Raw genomic sequence first — 16,223 nt, forward strand, 5'->3', positions numbered from 1 at the left:
ACTAGTCACTGTTACAGTTCTTCTGGGTTTTATAATAGCTTAGTAATCAAAGGAATGCACTTCTTCAATCTTAGCAATGTCACACACAGACATGACAGGCCTTGGCTTACATGGTCTTGTTTATGTTAGTTTGAAAGTCCATTCCGATAACAAATATTTCTAAGCTCGTCATAAATAGATAAGAATATATCAAGTTATAATGTGGTTTGCGGCTTAAAATATGTTTTGATTCTCAAGTATTTCACCATGGGTTAAAGACATGCATGCATATTACTGTTCAAAAGTTTTTTTTTTCGTTTTTGTTTTTTTCATTTATTTAATTGAAAATACAATACAAAATGGTACTATTGTGAAATATTATTACAATTTAAAATAACTGTTTTCTATTTAATATATTGTAAAATGTAATTTATTCCTGAGCATCATTACTCCAGTCTTCAGTGTCACATGATCCTTCAGAAATCAATCTACTATGCTGATTTACTGCTCAAGAAACAATTATTTTTTTCAGGATTCTTTGATAAAGATTTTTAAAAGAACAGCATTTAGAATAGAAATCTTTTGTAACATTATAAATGTCTTTACTGTGGCATAAACATGTGGTAATGTAAAAAAAAATAACAAAAACAAAAACAAAATCAGTCCTGTTAAAATGATCAAAGAATGCACACAATGAATGAATGCAAGACTCTCTACAGTGCAACTCTAAATTAATTTGAGCATTTGTTGCGACTCCAAGCTGATGATCACCTCAACTTCATTTGAATCAAAAGTAGGCCTGCTTCTTCCCATTCATTAAATCATTTTGAGAGATCAGCCTTTGCACACAAGAATGGTTTTATTAGACCCATAGGCCGAAGGTTACACTATCAGAGTTGTTCTACACAGCTTTTGCTACCATTAGCATATAGTACAAGCCTTCCAATCTTTTCTTAATAATAATAATAATTTAAAAAAATGCTATAACAGCTTAAGCTGGAAGACCAACTAAACAGCAGCTTGGCCAGCCTGTAGTCAACAGACCAAAGACCAGCTTATACCAGCTAAACCATTCAAGACCAGTAAAACCTCTGAGGCTGATTTTAGATGCTTTTTCGTGGCAGTTCAAAGTGTTTAAATAATAACAAGCTCTTTGACAAATGTGTCTGTTTTTCTCAAGACACGAACATCCACAGATCAAGGCAAGCATCACTTGTGTAAACACCTGTCTGCCTTAAGTATTTGAAGCCCTTCTTTCCTCACAGTGGGTCTGCATGGAGGCTTAACATTCCTTTGATGGAGTTATTGAGACAAAGGCTTCAGTAGGAACAGTTAAGGGGTGTAAGACTGTTCCCTATCATCTCTAAAGCCATCCAACACATTGTATGCCGCTGGCACATTCTTCACTTCAGCCTCATGCAAAGATGAGATGTTCTGTGGAGAAAACAGGGTGCAAAGGTTCACAGTTCAGACTAAAACGGTCCTGGCATTTCACAGGTTTTATAAAATGAATAACCATCAGTCTTTTCAACAGGTAAAAAACATGTACAATGCTGCAAATATGATTAGGTTTTCTGAGAAAAGCAGAAGGGTTTAGGAAGTAAGGGTTTGTAGTTGGCTTTTCATTGAGTACTTATGAAAATCAATGCACTAAAGAATAACACCTTTTGGTAACTCAAGTAGGCTTGTGCCCTCTTGTGGTCGGAAAAAAGTAGTTTTTATTTTCAGGTAAAATCTGAATGTTGTATATCAAACAATTAGCATACATAACGCATGAAAACAGTTCAAAATTATTCAAGAAAAGGAAACACTTTGTTCTTTTTTATTTCTTTTGTAGCACATCAGAATATATGCACATATAGTCTTGAGCAGGTTCATACAAAAAAAAAAAAAAACGATAATCTGTATTCAAAACAAGAAAAAAAGAACAGCTAAGGACCATTTCACAGTTGTGCAAAAACAAAGATGTCTAATTTCTCAAAACAAATTGAGAGTTTAGCAGTAGTTTCAAATTCAATGTTCATCGATTATATTAAAGCCATTAATTAAACAACATACATTTATGTCACAATTTTACAGTATAAAAAGTATTAGCTCTCACAACACTTGGTATTGCATGTTAAATGGCCACTATCACAAATGTAGGCACTTACCAAAACGCATCTAGGGGAACATAAAATACAAACAATTGCAACCTTTCATCAAAAGCAGCCCAACTGAACATGTAATTAAAGTAAACCTAACAGACTCAACTTTTCTAAATGAACTCTACTCATAAAATGTCTCTTTTTTCACAATGTATCCATTATCAGTGTAGCTATTTGCTGTATGAAATGCTACAAAATACTTTTGAAATTTTGGCAACCAAATGAATTTCACAAAAAAAGACATAAAATGCATTTTAAAAACAATATAAAATACTGTTTTTAAATAATGAGGACCATATACAAGAAATTATGTTCTGAAGGAAGACCAAATGTGTACAGCTATTTAAAGGGAACTTTGATATATTAAAGTAACTCTCATGCAAACTTGTGTTGTAACAGGAGTTGAATTGTAACAGCGAAAGAATAAGGTCAAAATGGAGCAGCAAGTCACTGTTATGGCCAAACAAAAACAACTAAAATATATTACAGTGATTTGAAGATTTCTTATGTTATTTAAATGCTGATGGTCAGAATTTAATTATTCTCTCAAGCTGAATCCCTAGATACCCCATCTGAGATATTTATAAATGCAGATTAAGTGCAGATATAGTTAATACAGTTTCCAAAAACTGTGGCAACAAAGTGATTTTCAGGTTTAGTGTTAAAAGTGCTAGAATTGTCAATCATTACCATCTAATCTAAACCAAATAGCCCAAATAAACACTAAAACAAAATGAACACTAATGCTCATGTAACCATTTCATGTTATACAGGACAGATCTGAATTTGTAAGCTTGTTAGTGATGTGCAAAGTATGTTAATTGAAAATAAAAATATCAAAGAAAAACATCTAAATAAACTAAGACAATCACAATCTTTAAGTCAGAGATCTTTTCTCTTGTTCCTCCTTTTGGCAATTCTGTTCCACATCCATTACTGTGATCATGTCATATGACCGTAAACTCTGACTGCTGGGACTTGGACATGCTTCCAGAGGAAACCCATTATATAAAACCTACAGAAAAGGAAAACAACAAATACTCATTTTAAAATAATTAATGACTTTTTCCACATCACCACATTTTTCACACCTAACTCTTCTAACTGATAAATGATAATTTAAGAAAGGTTTGCTGCTTGATAGCAATCCTCCTCTGAACTCAAATTCGATAACTACCAAAACAATATTTATCATAAAAGTAGTTTTTTGTAATAGGTTGTCATATTAGAGCTACCATTCAGTTACTTTCTCAATTGATTAAAAATGATAAAATATGGAAGTGTACCTCTAGATAGTGGTCAGGTATTTCCAGATGGAGTGGCTGTAAGCACTGTTTCACCTTTTTGTGGTGTTTGAAAAGTACAAAAATGCAGGCACCACACATGGCCGAAACAAGAAGTGTGGCCAATATGCTATAGAGAAAAGCACGTCTCTTTACTGCTTCAGCTACACAGGAAGAAAGGAACGAAAGAACACATGGCGTTATGATTCTAAGTTCAATTAATGCATTTGAGCACAATTAATAATTTATTGCATCATGTGACTCATTTCATCATCTAAAAGTTAATGAATTTCTGGTTGGGTGGGTTTAATCACAAACACTTTGAATGAAGCTGATGCAGCTTGTGCACTTGTATTAAAGAAGTGAAAAAGACTTACGTCTTTCTGGAATGATTTCACATTTTTCCTCGCTAGGATTTCCATAAGGCTTATTAAAAAGCAAATATTCAGCTTGGAAACAGTAGTTTTGCTCTGGTTCCAAATTATGAATGTCTTCATTCCTGCTAATAATAATAGACTGTACCTGTAGGATCAAAAACTCTAGTCAGCTTTACAGTAGTCCTCTTACAGAAATAGAGAATAACTGTTTACATGATTTATTTCTTTGTTTGTTTGTTTGTGAAGGAAGCAAGAGACCTCAGGATATCCTCCGTTATCTTTTTTCCAGTATGATACATTAAATTCAACGTTATCTCCATATTCTTTCTCCAAGCTGTCATCCATGTGTGCCATAGTCAAGTGAACCATTTCAGCCTTTACATTCAGATTCATCTGAGGAACACAAGACTCCACTGTGAAATACAAAAGGTATTTGTGTTAGATATATTAAAAGGCGATAAACATTTAAAATGGAAGGTACATATAACCACATAAAGCAATCCTTACCATTTAGGCACTGGACCTGATTTGAATACTGCCATTCTGAGATGTGGTTTTCTTTCTCGGAGCGCACTCGAAACACTGCTCCATAAAATTCAGAGGTAATTTTAAATTTTGCTAATTTTGTTCCAATATGGCTCGACACATTGAGCCATTCATCCTCTGATTTGCTAAAAAACAAAATAACAATACAGAATAGTTCAAGGCAAGATGATAATGCAGGGCCAAGTGAGATGTTAGATATGACTGTCTCAGTCAACATTCGCTTTCACTGTATGGAAAAAGAGCCATACGGTAAATGATGACTGTTATTCTGCCTAACTTCCCTATTTGTGCTTCAGCATAGAAAAAAAACCTCAAGAGATTTTGCAACAGTTTTCATTTTGGCTGAACTATCCCTTTAACATAATATTCTTACGAGTTAAGTTTGTATTGCAGTGAATACAGCACGTTGTCATCGTTGGGAGGCTTCCACTTTAGATCTGATCCGACTATCTTAACATCCTGAGGCGGCTCTAGGCCGAATGTACTCTCTGAAATAAAACAGGCAGACGGTGTTTGAGAACATGAAAGCAATGGCACGTTGTTTTAAATACCATAAATGCGGCAATTCCACAAATCATATAATTTGAGTCCTTACCAATGATGATTACCAGTATAAAAACAGCCGTTACGTGAATGAAGCGGATCATTTCGACGGTTTTGTATCCATATTTTCACCGTGAAGCCTGCGCTTTTTGATAAAGCGCCATTATGGTTCTTCCAGAAAGAAACACGCTACGCTAGTTCCTGCAGTCGTTGGTTCCTCTTACGGTAAACAACGTAAATGTTGCGTAATCTGCGGAGTTCTTAGAACAGACTTACACAATAAAAAATAAAGCAAATAATATAAATCAATAATAAATGCGACAGAACTATTTTGTTAGTACTTCTTACTTATAAATCCCATTTGCAAGCGTTATATCACAATCAGTCGCTGAATCAGATTCACTTCCGTCTGTCTGGCTTCCGCCCACTCATCAACAGAAGCCGCGATAGTTGCAAAGTATCGCGAGAGTAGCGTTTGCTGCGGCCAGAGCCGTTGAAAAACATATATCATATTTAACGGCTCTGGCTGCGGCTAATGAAATACGATTTTGGACTCGAAATAAACGACGTAACAAATGGCGTCTCCTTCCCGTAGTTGCCTTCAACGGCGCAAAAACGTCGTCTAGATATTCGCTCATAATAAACAAAATGTCACACATATATCGCATTTAAAACACACATATGACATAATAACCTTCCTTAGATGATCACTCTTGTCAGCATGTATGCTAGTGAGATATAGACCCTGTGTATAGACCATCTTCGTGTTTTAAGCGATCCTGGTGATAATTTTTACTTTTTACTTTTAAACTTGAAAACAGTTGAATAGGAATGATGATTTATGTTCATATTCCAGTACAGCAGGTGGCGATAAAGACGTTCATGCTGATGTGTTCTTCTTCGAGAACAAGACTTTCAAAAATGGGGGCTATGGCAATAATAACGCTTTTATATCGTTGTTGATTTTATTTATTTATTTTTTATTTGACAACAATAAATCGTTTGCTAATGTATGTTTCTTCAGCTGTAGATGTGTGAGACAAGCAAGTAACTCAACGCTTTAAAATACGTTCAGTGATATCTATTTTTTAATATTCATCCAAACAACTAGCACAGGAAAAGTTATTTGGAAAAAAAAAAATCTTGATTTTGCTTCCTATCAGAATAATTGTAGACGTTTAGCATCCATGGCAGGTCGCTTACTGGGTCGCAGATTTTAGTTTGGTGAATTAAAGCATCAAAGGCAGTGAATCTTGTGAAAGTGAAAGTAGCAGAAATGGAGGATCATCAGGGTGCTGCGAGTGGAGCTGATCTTCTCTCCAGGATCGCTCTCAATGATAACAAGGCTGGCATGGAGGGACTGGACAGAGACAAGATCAACAAGATCATTCTGGAAGCTTCCAAGGTCTGCACAGCTATTTATTTGCTTAAGTTTATTATGTGTTCTTGACAAATAACATGGACATTGAGCTTTTTTTTTTTAAGCACACCAAAAAAAAAAAAAAATAATAATAATAATATTATTTACGTTTATGAATATGTATGATCATCATAGTCATCGTCGGATTGACCCCGTCACCATCCTATCATTTTGTATTTTTTTTCTGTGAGAATTAATAAATGTCTAAAATATTATTTAAAAATATTAAGTTTCTATTAATTTACAATATTACACTACTCATTATAGTGCTGTACTGTTATTATTTATTCATTTACTCATTTATGTATTCATTTAAATAAAAAAAATGAATCCAATTTTAATTAATCAATTTCAATCTTTCTTTTTTTTTTTAATGATTGATTTATTTTTAATTTTTTTCCACTGCTTTTCTCCTTTTCCACAAACCTCCCAATGCCGTGAGGCCCCCTAGGGGTCCCTTTAATAGTCCACTGTCATTATAAATAAATTAAAATACTTTTAAATCAATTAATGTTATAAATTAATTAAATGTTTGAATACTTTTATATGAAGTATAGCAAGTCACAGTGCACAACAGTGTTAACATTGACCCATTTATAATGCAGTTTAAAAAAATGAATTTGTTCTTTTAAATGACAGGGATCTAAATTTTATGAGAATGAACTCAAGAAGGAGCGGCAGGTGAATCAGCGCATTGAAAAGATGATGGAGCAAAAGGCAAGAATCACTAAAGAACAGATGAAGCAAGCACAAGCAGAGGTAATCAACTCTGTAATGATTGTCATAAATTTTATGGTTGGATTCCCCACCATGTGGACAATTTCACCCTGAATTTTATTATGTGACTGAAATGTGACTCACTATATTGAAAATAGGATGTATTATTTAAGTAATTAATATTTAATTATGTCATTATTTAAAATCATTGTCTCTGGACAGGATGATTATTAATACATTATATCTTATTAATGTTTTACACAGTTCGTTGTAGGAACATTGTGAATTATGTTGATCGCATTATTTCATTGTGTTTTATTGTCACAATGCAATAAATATTAATGGTCCTAAAATAAACTATTGTCTGCAAAATATAAACTAGAGTGAAACATGAACTGGACATATTTTTGTGAGCTTTACCCAAGATAAACAATGAAATACTTTATTTTTAGGACCCCTTTTTGTCACATGTTCAGTATTTTAGGGTTTTTTTCGCACCATAGGTAGACAAACTAACAAGTGAACTGGAGAGGGGTCGAGAGCTGGGCCGTGTGATAGTTCATGTAGACATGGATGCGTTCTACGCTGCTGTAGAAATGAGAGATTGCCCGGAGCTGAAGGACAAACCGATGGCAGTGGGATCCATGAGCATGCTGGTGAGAATCTGAAACAAAACTCAGGGAACATCATCACACATCCACAGTGTTGACATTTTAAGTCTTTATCATTTCCAGTCAACCTCCAATTACCACGCCAGGAGGTTTGGTGTCCGTGCTGCCATGCCAGGGTTCATTGCAAAGAAACTCTGTCCAAACCTAGTTATCATGCCCACCAACTTTGACAAATACAGAGCAGTGAGTGCCCAGGTATGTTATATGTTAGTCCAACATTCAATACTCCTCATGGCTGCTGTCGATTCCTCATGTCTGGGTCTGTCTTAAAGGTACGGGAGATTTTTTCAGAGTATGACCCTCATTTTATGCCTGTGAGTCTGGATGAGGCTTATCTGGACATCACTGAGCATCTGGAGCAGCGGAAGCACTGGCCCGAGACCATGCGAACACATCACGTGTGTGATGCCAAGACAGGTGTGTTACTGAAGTCTACTGACTAGTGCAGCGGTTTTCAAACTGGAAGTGATATGGGGACTGTGGAAAAGATTAGAGATAAGCAATATAAAACATATAAAAAATTATATATATATATATTTTAAATATTTATTTTAAATACTTCTTATGGCACTATAAGAAGTAGAAAAAAGTAATTAAACACAATATAAATATTTTCAAAATAATATTTTACACACATTTATACTTTAAATAAATATCTGGTCCCACTTTATATTAAGTGTCTTTAACTACTATGTATCAACATTTAAATTAATCATTTGATTCACTTCACTTATTGTATATGTTTTTTACATTGTACTTGTATTTAAAAAGTACCTGCTTGTAATTACAGTTTTAAATTCTCTAAATCACAAGGATGATCATATTTGAGAGTCCTTGGCATCTAAAAGATTGAATACCCCTGGTCTAGTGGACTTTAAAAGAGGTCCACTTTTGTACTTTGTGAAAGTTTTAATTATGAAAATCTGTCTTTTATTATTATGAGCAATTATATTAACATGATATTTGTTGATGAAAAGAAAGTGATACAGGAAGGTTTGCGGCTAATTCGGAGACAGATGGACTGTCTCCGGTGCTATTTGAGGACAGTCCCTGCTCCTCACCCTCTCTGTCTGGAGCTGAAGGGAAAGCAGAGGTGTTTGGGACAACTGCAGAGGAGGCTGTAAGGGAGATGCGCTTCCGTATTGAGCAGAAAACCTCCCTTACTGCCAGTGCAGGTGAGGGACCGGAAATTTTTATTAGTTTTTTACCCTTAAAGGTACAATATGTAAGATTTTTGCATTGAAATATAAAAAAAAAACACTAGAACAGTGTTATAAATTTGTTGACTTATGCACTTGCATTATCCCTAATGTTTACAACAATGTTTAAATCCAGAGAAATCCGCAATTTTAACCAGTGAAAACAGCTTTATGATTCCACACTCCCATCACTGCGTCATCAAGCTACGTCTTTGCGACCTCTTGCGGTGAAACATACATACTGTGCCTTTAACTTGCAAACATAAGTATATCCAGTATTTATTCTGTATGTAAATAATGTCAGATTATTCTCTGTTATAGGTATTGCTCCAAACACGATGCTTGCAAAAGTATGTAGTGACAAGAACAAGCCCAATGGCCAGTACCGAATTTCTCCTGAGAGACAAGTTGTGATGGAGTTTATGAAGGATCTTCCAGTCAGAAAGGTTCGCCTGACTCTTTTTTTTTTTTCCCCCCTGGCTGTTTTATAGCTCATTGCTCATTGACGTGGCTTAATATTATTGTTTGTTTATTGCAGGTGTCTGGTGTTGGAAAGGTTACCGAAAAGATGCTGGCTGCTTTGGGTATTGTCAGCTGTGCTCAACTTGGCCAGCAGATGGCGTTACTTTCCTTGCTTTTTTCAGAAACCTCTTGGCATCATTTCCTTCACATATCTTTGGGTTTGGGCTCCACACATATTGAGAGGTGTGCAGTGTTATTATATGTTACAGTGTCAAACGTATTTGAGTAATATCAGTAAGCTACAAGGGGAACTGTTTTGTTGGATACAGAATAAGATTTCTATTCTAATGTTTCATTGATGATCTGGTCTTTTATCTTTTATTTCAGGGACTCAGAAAGAAAAAGCATGAGCACTGAGAGGTAATCTGCTCAACAGTCTTCAGCACACGCATCAGATCCAGACCAGACCCAAAATTTCTGTAAACTTGAAATCAACATTCTTTTTCCTCCTACCCTCATTTAATTTGTGTAATTTTTATTCACTCTTTCTTTTAGGACGTTTGGGGAGATGAGTGATGCAGAAGAGCAATATTCCCTGTGCAGGGAGCTCTGTCACGACCTAGCACAGGACCTACAGCGGGAGGTCCTCAAGGTACATGTGTTTCGCCTCCTTGTCAGGCTAAGATTAAAGTAAAAGTAGCTTCTCTCAGTTTTATACAGAGTCTAATATATAACATTGATAACGTGCATGTCACTGAATATTAAGATGGTTTGAGGTTTATTTTATTTAATTCATTCATTTCGTCTAAGATGTTTTGTTCTAAACATCAGCATCATTACCATGAGTACTACCATGTACTTGTGCAGATGTATATTTATTGGGGAAACATCTTTTCAGTTGTTTTACTTCCCTTTGTTGCTGGATGTAGTAGAAAATAATTTGTGTAAAAAATAATTAAAATAGTTCAGGAAATGTCATATAGACTCGAAATATACAATTAGTAAGTGCTTAAATATTTGTCTAACATGCATTAACATGGAATTTATTTGTGTTATAGGGGAAAACTGTTACTTTAAAGTTGAAGAATGTCAAATTTGAAGTCAAGACCAGAGCGTTTACACTGCAGTATGCTGTCTGCACTGAGGAGGACATCTTTGCGGCTGCCAAAGACCTTCTCAAAGTTGAGATTGACAGTGTCAGCCCTCAGCCACTAAAGCTAAGGCTCATGGGTATATATTACGTGCGTGTGTGTGTGTGTGTGTGTGTGTGTGTGTGTGTGTGTGTGCGTGCGCGCATGTGTGTGTTCAAATATGTTCAAAGACTGTTTAAAAGTTAAAAGGTTAAGATTTTTTTTGTTTGTTTTTGAAAAGAATCTCTTATGATCACCAAGGCTGCATATATTTGATCAAAAATACAATAAAAGAGTAATATGAACTATCACAGTTTAAAATAACAGTTTTGAATTTTCAGCATCATTACTCTAGTCTTCAGTGTCACTTGATCCTTAAGAAATCATTCTAATATGCTGATTTGGTGCTCAAGAAACATTTCTTATTCAGGGTTCCATTGAAAGTACTTGGATTTCAGACACATGAAATCAAGGCCTGGAAAGTACTTGAAAACAAATATTGGTCCTTGAAAGTGCTTGAATTAAATTTGAAATACAATTTGAACTACATTTTGGATATATTCATACATGTATTAACGTTACATTCAATAAAATAGTTGTTTACCATGGTGAAAAGCCGAGAGGAACAATAATGACCGGTTTCTTCACGACCAATTTCAAAGTTCCGTGCGACTGCCGCTAGGGGGTGAAAGGCGGCTTCATAGGGGTGTGCAATTTTGATCGTGGACGCTTTTGAAGAAATAACGTTATATCGTGCTAGTTGCAGTCCTGGCACCTCTGTCTCAACATACTGTGTAGTACAAAGCGCCATACATTCACATAACATGTTAACACAGCGGTAGAGTTATACTCACGGAACACTGCAGTTATTCGCAATCACAAAATTTTATTATTTGCATCAGTTTTAAAGCCTTGCCGGTTAAAAACATGCTTTTCTGAGCGGATACACCCGAAGCGCGCACACTCTATTAAGCCTGTCAAACACTGCATTTGCAGTGTTAATACCGTCTGTTAATACCGTCAAAAACACAACAGGTTTACACCATCGGTTAAGTGTAAATTCCAAGTAAACAGTTGAGAGAAAATGAATGTGTGTCAATAAATTAAAGGGACAGACAACACATGTTGCAACATGTCCTTAAAGGGGTAGTTCACCCAAAAATGAAAATTCTGTCTTTATTTACTCACTCTAAAGTTGATCCAAACTTGTATTAATTTCTGTCTTGTGCTGAACACAGAAGAACATATTTTGAAGAACGTGGGTAACCAAACATTTGCTGGTACCCACTGACATCCATAGTATTTCCTTTCCTACTATGGGACTCACTGGGGACAAGCAACTGTTTGGTTTCCCACATTCTTCAAAAAAAACTGTTCAAGAGAACACATATTCAGGTTTAAAACAACTTCTACGGTGAGTAAATTATGACAGAATTTCCTTTTTTTTTTAATTGCTTTAATACAGTAGCTTTAGCAAGAAACTTCTAAATTAGTATTTTTATCTTCATCTACTTTGGGCTGAAAGTCTGTCATTCTTTTTTCTTTTATATTTTGTTACCTTGTAAGGCTATTTTTTTAATATATAGGGAAATTAGTTTGACTGTACTGCTCAGTCACTGGCAAAATAGTAAAACCAACATGAAAAAGATTTGTGATCAAATCATGAATCGTGATATTTTTGCCATATCGCCCACCCCTACTTATTAATTAGAATATTATGCATATTATGTAGAGTTAGTTTCCCCAAGGGGGCGTTTTCCCCCACCCTAAATTCACAATTGCGAGTTAAAAAGTCAGAATTGTCATATATAAATTGCAATTTGATTTTTTTCTCTCAATTCTGACTTTTTCTTTCTCAGAACTGCAAGATTATATCTATAATATATTGTATATATTCTGACTTTATAAGCCACAATTACGATCCATATAATCCTTATAACCCATATAATTTTTTCACTCAATTGCAAAATTTATTTTTACAATATTCTCTCTATATAATAATGTTTTTACTTAAGTAATGATTCATAAAAAATAAAAACCAAAACTAGTGTGGAAAGATTGTTAACATTAGAGATAAGGAAGCTGCAAACAGTTTTAATATATTTCCAAAATTAATGTACAAATGATTCTGTACCTCTTCTGGATTAAAAAGGATGCAAATGCAATAGGAGGATTAAAATGTTAGGTACTGTAAGAGATCTTTCATGACGCTCCGTATGCTGGGATGTGAATTTGATAGGTGCTTGATATAAAATAAATGGTGCTTTAAAAAGTCCTTGAAAGACCTTGAATCTGGTGTTCATGAAAGAGTGGGAACCCTGCTTATTATTTCTAACCCATTTTTTATGGAAGTTTATAAGGTTATTTGAAATAAAAATATTTTGTAACATAAATGCCTTTACTGTCACTTTTGATCAATTGAATTTATCCTTGGTGATTTAATCAATTGAAAAAAAAAATCTTTCTGACCCCAAATTTTTGAACGATAGTGTAATAATTGTTTTATCTAAAGTTTATTGTATTATGTCCAATTTATGCTTATTTATTTCTTAAAGCTTGTGAAATCTAAAAAAAAATAATCATTGCTTTATTTGACACAAATGAAGAATCTGACAATACAATGATACAGTTTTTTTTTTTTTTTATCTGAAGCTACTATGTGTATTTGTTTCAGATAGTAAAACTCAGTTTATGAAATGCTCATGCTAATGAAGAGGTGTGATTTTCAACAGGCGTTCGAGTGTCTGGCTTTATCAGTGTTGAAGATAAAAAGCCTCTTCAGAGGAGTATAATGGGGTTCCTGCAGAAAGGTGGATCTGATCCAGGCAGTTTCACGCAGTGTCCTGGATCTGCGCTCAAAGCAGAAGAAGGCACTGATAGTGCCAGTTTCCTAAAGCCGCAGTCCTCTGAGATGAAAGTACCTTCTGTGTCTGAGCAAATACCTAAATCTACAGAACCTAAGCAGCAGTCCTTTTTTCAAAGAGCACAGTCAAAACGACTTCAGCAGCAGCAGGAACAGATGTCTGTCATCGCTGGTACAAACTCAACAAACAGTAGTGCTGACGCAGCTGCTTCAACTCAGACAAATCTGCCAACAACAAACCCTCAATCAGACACAACAACAAGCAAAACATGTTTGTCAAATACAAACTCAGGGACAGAGACAACAGGATACATAAACAAAGATGCAACTTTAAAGCCATCGTTTAAAATCTCAACCCAGGTGCTGCAGTTTCTCACCTGCCCTGTGTGCGACAGAGAGATGAAGAATGTAAACCTCACAGCCTTCAACCACCATATTGATGAATGTCTGAAGGGCAGTGCAATGGATAATGAACACACAGATTTGGATGCTGCTGAGAAAAAGGAAGAGCTAAACAGTGAACCACCTGCATCAAGCCACGACCCAAATGGAGAGAAGCCGTCCACTAGCATCTCTTTGCCAGTGGTGGAAACTGATGACGGAAATGATTTCACGACTCCATTTTTTAGTCACAGGACAAAAATAAATGGAAAGCGTTCAGTTGTTCCTAACAAGAAGAGGCCTCTTTCTGAATCTACTTCTAAAGCCTCACACACAACACACAATCCTGAGGCTGTCACAGAGTTGTCATCTGACTTCAGAGGCTCGTCTTTGACGTGTCCCGTGTGCAGTCAGCTGCAGAGCACCAGTGACCTCGCTCTATTCAACCGGCATGTGGATATGTGTCTCAACCAGGATGTTCTGCTGGAGTTTAGAGGGTCTCATCCTCCTGTGGGACATTCAGATGCGCCTGCACTCAAGAGCGTAAGAGGTCAGTCAAAAACAAATGTAGAAGAATGCAAGAAATCATATTTGGAAATAGTAATGATACCATGACAAGTATAAGGTAAGTCAAGGAAAATGATTATAATACACTTGTTGTTTTTGTCTTTTGCAGGCCAATTCGGGGACCAGAGAAGAGTTTCTAAAGTGAGAGAAAAGAGCAAAAGGTATTTAACTGTGTAAAAGGCGATAATACTAATACTATATTGTAAGAATGGCATTTGAATGTACATACCGTTTAAAAGTTAGGGTCAGGTAGGGTTGTTTTATTATTATTATTATTATTATTATTATTATTATAACTTTTATTCAGCAAGGACGCATTAAATTGATCAAAGGTGACAGTAAAGACATTATATAATGTTGAAAGATTTCTGTTTCAAATAAGTGTCTTGATCTTTCCATTCATCAGAGGATCCTGAAAATTATAAGTGTCCACAAAAGTAAATATATAATATTAACAGTATAAACTGTTTGGTACATTGATAACAATAAGAAATTATTGTTGAGCACCAAATCAGCATATTAGAATGATTTCAGAAGGATCATGTGACACTGAAAACTTGAGTAATGACGCTGAAAATTCAGCTTTGCATCACAGAAATAAATTACCTTTAAAAATAGAAAACAGTTCTCGTAAATTGTAATATTTCACAATATTACTGTTTACTGTAATTTTGAGCATAAGAGACATTTCATTAACATTAAAAAAATCTTACCAACCCCAAACTTTTAAACGCTAATGTATTTTATTATTGTTTCTCATGATTTTTATGTATTGTCCATTTTAACTACAGGCAAGGATCATCTCCTCTTCCTCCCCCAAAGAAAACAAAAGTGTTGAGCACAAAACACACAATCGACAAGTTCTTCAAAGGCAACACCAGACAAAATGTCTAATTCTGTTACAAATCTAGAAAGATAATTTCCTTTAATTTATGAAGAAAAGACATGATAATCCTTTGCTGGATTCACTTCAGGGAATATGTTGAAGGAACAAGTAATAAATATGCAAACTGAAGAAAAACCGGTATTAAATAAGATGGCATTTGAAAAGAGATTGTGCTGGAAACATAATATACTCTGACACGAAGCTGAAGATCTATTTGGATATTTTTTGTATTTATAGAAATGTGTATTTGTGTGGTGGAAAAATGCTTCATATTTATACTTTTGCACTTTCCTCTTTTTATATTTATGTAAATCATTGATGTTAATTCTGCATTAATATATGAGTGATGGGTGGCTCAATTTTTTTATATATATATATATATATATATATATATATATATATATATATATATTTTATTCTTTGCATAAATGCAAATGAGCATTTAATTTTGTATGGGCATGCAAAGCACTTTATAGACCATAACATAAAATTTACCAAATATATACAGAAGTATCCTAATTGTATTCATGCAAAATTGTAATTGTAAAATTAATTTTTAAAAAATAAAAAATAAATTGTCCTCTTAATCTCATAAAGTGGTGTTTTGTGTTTTAAAGGGTGGAAGTATATCGTGGTTTTCTTAGTTTGGAAACCATTTAAACCGCTTTATCCTCATTGTGTATTCAACATTTCTCTTTCCAAATGAAAATGTTATTTATTGTAAAGAAGTAAACTACTATTCAAAAGTTTAGGGTCTGTACAATTTATTAAATGTTTTTGAAAGAAATCTCACCAAGGTAGCGTTTATTTGATTAAAAATACAGTAAAAATAAAGCTGAAAGCAGCGATGAAAGGGCCCTCGCACCTGGGCTCACCGCCACCCGGTGGCCTTAGGAAAACTGAACAGTGGGTGACGTGCATGTAAGTGAGTAAATACAGGAGAATTATGGCGCAGTCATTTCAAAGTGCCACGCTTCCTGCTGCCAACAGGTGGCACTTTGACTGTAACTGAATATTGCCATGGAGATGCCTTCAGGCCAGGACTATTATCA

General features: G+C 34.8%; 2 protein-coding genes across 3 annotated transcripts; one reads left to right on the plus strand and one right to left on the minus strand.

The window, feature by feature from the left end:
• Positions 1–1,772: 1,772 nt before the first annotated feature.
• ifngr2 (interferon gamma receptor 2) lies at positions 1,773–5,355 on the minus strand. Its single transcript, XM_048189105.1, has 8 exons — positions 5,224–5,355; positions 4,928–5,135; positions 4,706–4,820; positions 4,294–4,457; positions 4,045–4,199; positions 3,787–3,931; positions 3,413–3,573; positions 1,773–3,141 (listed from the first exon to the last, which is right to left on the minus strand). Exons 2-8 carry the CDS (start codon positions 4,977–4,979, stop codon positions 3,004–3,006), a joined length of 930 nt encoding a protein of 309 aa, XP_048045062.1. The 5' UTR covers positions 4,980–5,135; positions 5,224–5,355; the 3' UTR covers positions 1,773–3,003.
• A 21-nt stretch (positions 5,356–5,376) lies between these two features.
• Positions 5,377–15,778, plus strand: polk (polymerase (DNA directed) kappa). Of its 2 annotated transcripts, none has more exons than XM_048189104.1 (14): positions 5,377–6,280; positions 6,935–7,054; positions 7,516–7,668; positions 7,747–7,878; positions 7,956–8,100; positions 8,661–8,858; positions 9,204–9,328; positions 9,421–9,587; positions 9,732–9,764; positions 9,900–9,996; positions 10,403–10,526; positions 13,207–14,268; positions 14,395–14,446; positions 15,077–15,778. In XM_048189104.1, exons 1-14 carry the CDS (start codon positions 6,152–6,154, stop codon positions 15,177–15,179), a joined length of 2,640 nt encoding a protein of 879 aa, XP_048045061.1. In that variant the 5' UTR covers positions 5,377–6,151; the 3' UTR covers positions 15,180–15,778. The 2 variants fall into 2 exon arrangements, with proteins under 2 accessions (XP_048045061.1, XP_048045060.1); XM_048189103.1 differs by having other exon boundaries at positions 5,385–6,280; positions 10,403–10,574; positions 15,077–15,775.
• Positions 15,779–16,223: the final 445 nt, after the last annotated feature.

The sequence above is a fragment of the Megalobrama amblycephala genome, linkage group LG4, assembly GCF_018812025.1.
Source record: "Megalobrama amblycephala isolate DHTTF-2021 linkage group LG4, ASM1881202v1, whole genome shotgun sequence".
Lineage (NCBI taxonomy): Eukaryota > Metazoa > Chordata > Actinopteri > Cypriniformes > Xenocyprididae > Megalobrama > Megalobrama amblycephala.

Excerpts from the sequence above, each read along its gene's own strand:
- ifngr2 (XM_048189105.1), bottom strand. The coding sequence starts at position 4,979 with ATGATCCGCTTCATTCACGTAACGGCTGTTTTTATACTGGTAATCATC. Across the intron at positions 4,458-4,705 it reads CTGCAATACAAACTTAACTC|CAAATCAGAGGATGAATGGC; the intron begins GTAAGAATATTA and ends TTTGTTTTTTAG. Across the intron at positions 3,932-4,044 it reads ATAACGGAGGATATCCTGAG|GTACAGTCTATTATTATTAG; the intron begins GTCTCTTGCTTC and ends TTGATCCTACAG.
- polk (XM_048189103.1), top strand. The coding sequence starts at position 6,152 with ATGGAGGATCATCAGGGTGCTGCGAGTGGAGCTGATCTTCTCTCCAGG. Across the intron at positions 6,281-6,934 it reads TCATTCTGGAAGCTTCCAAG|GGATCTAAATTTTATGAGAA; the intron begins GTCTGCACAGCT and ends TTTAAATGACAG. Across the intron at positions 7,879-7,955 it reads ACAGAGCAGTGAGTGCCCAG|GTACGGGAGATTTTTTCAGA; the intron begins GTATGTTATATG and ends TCTGTCTTAAAG.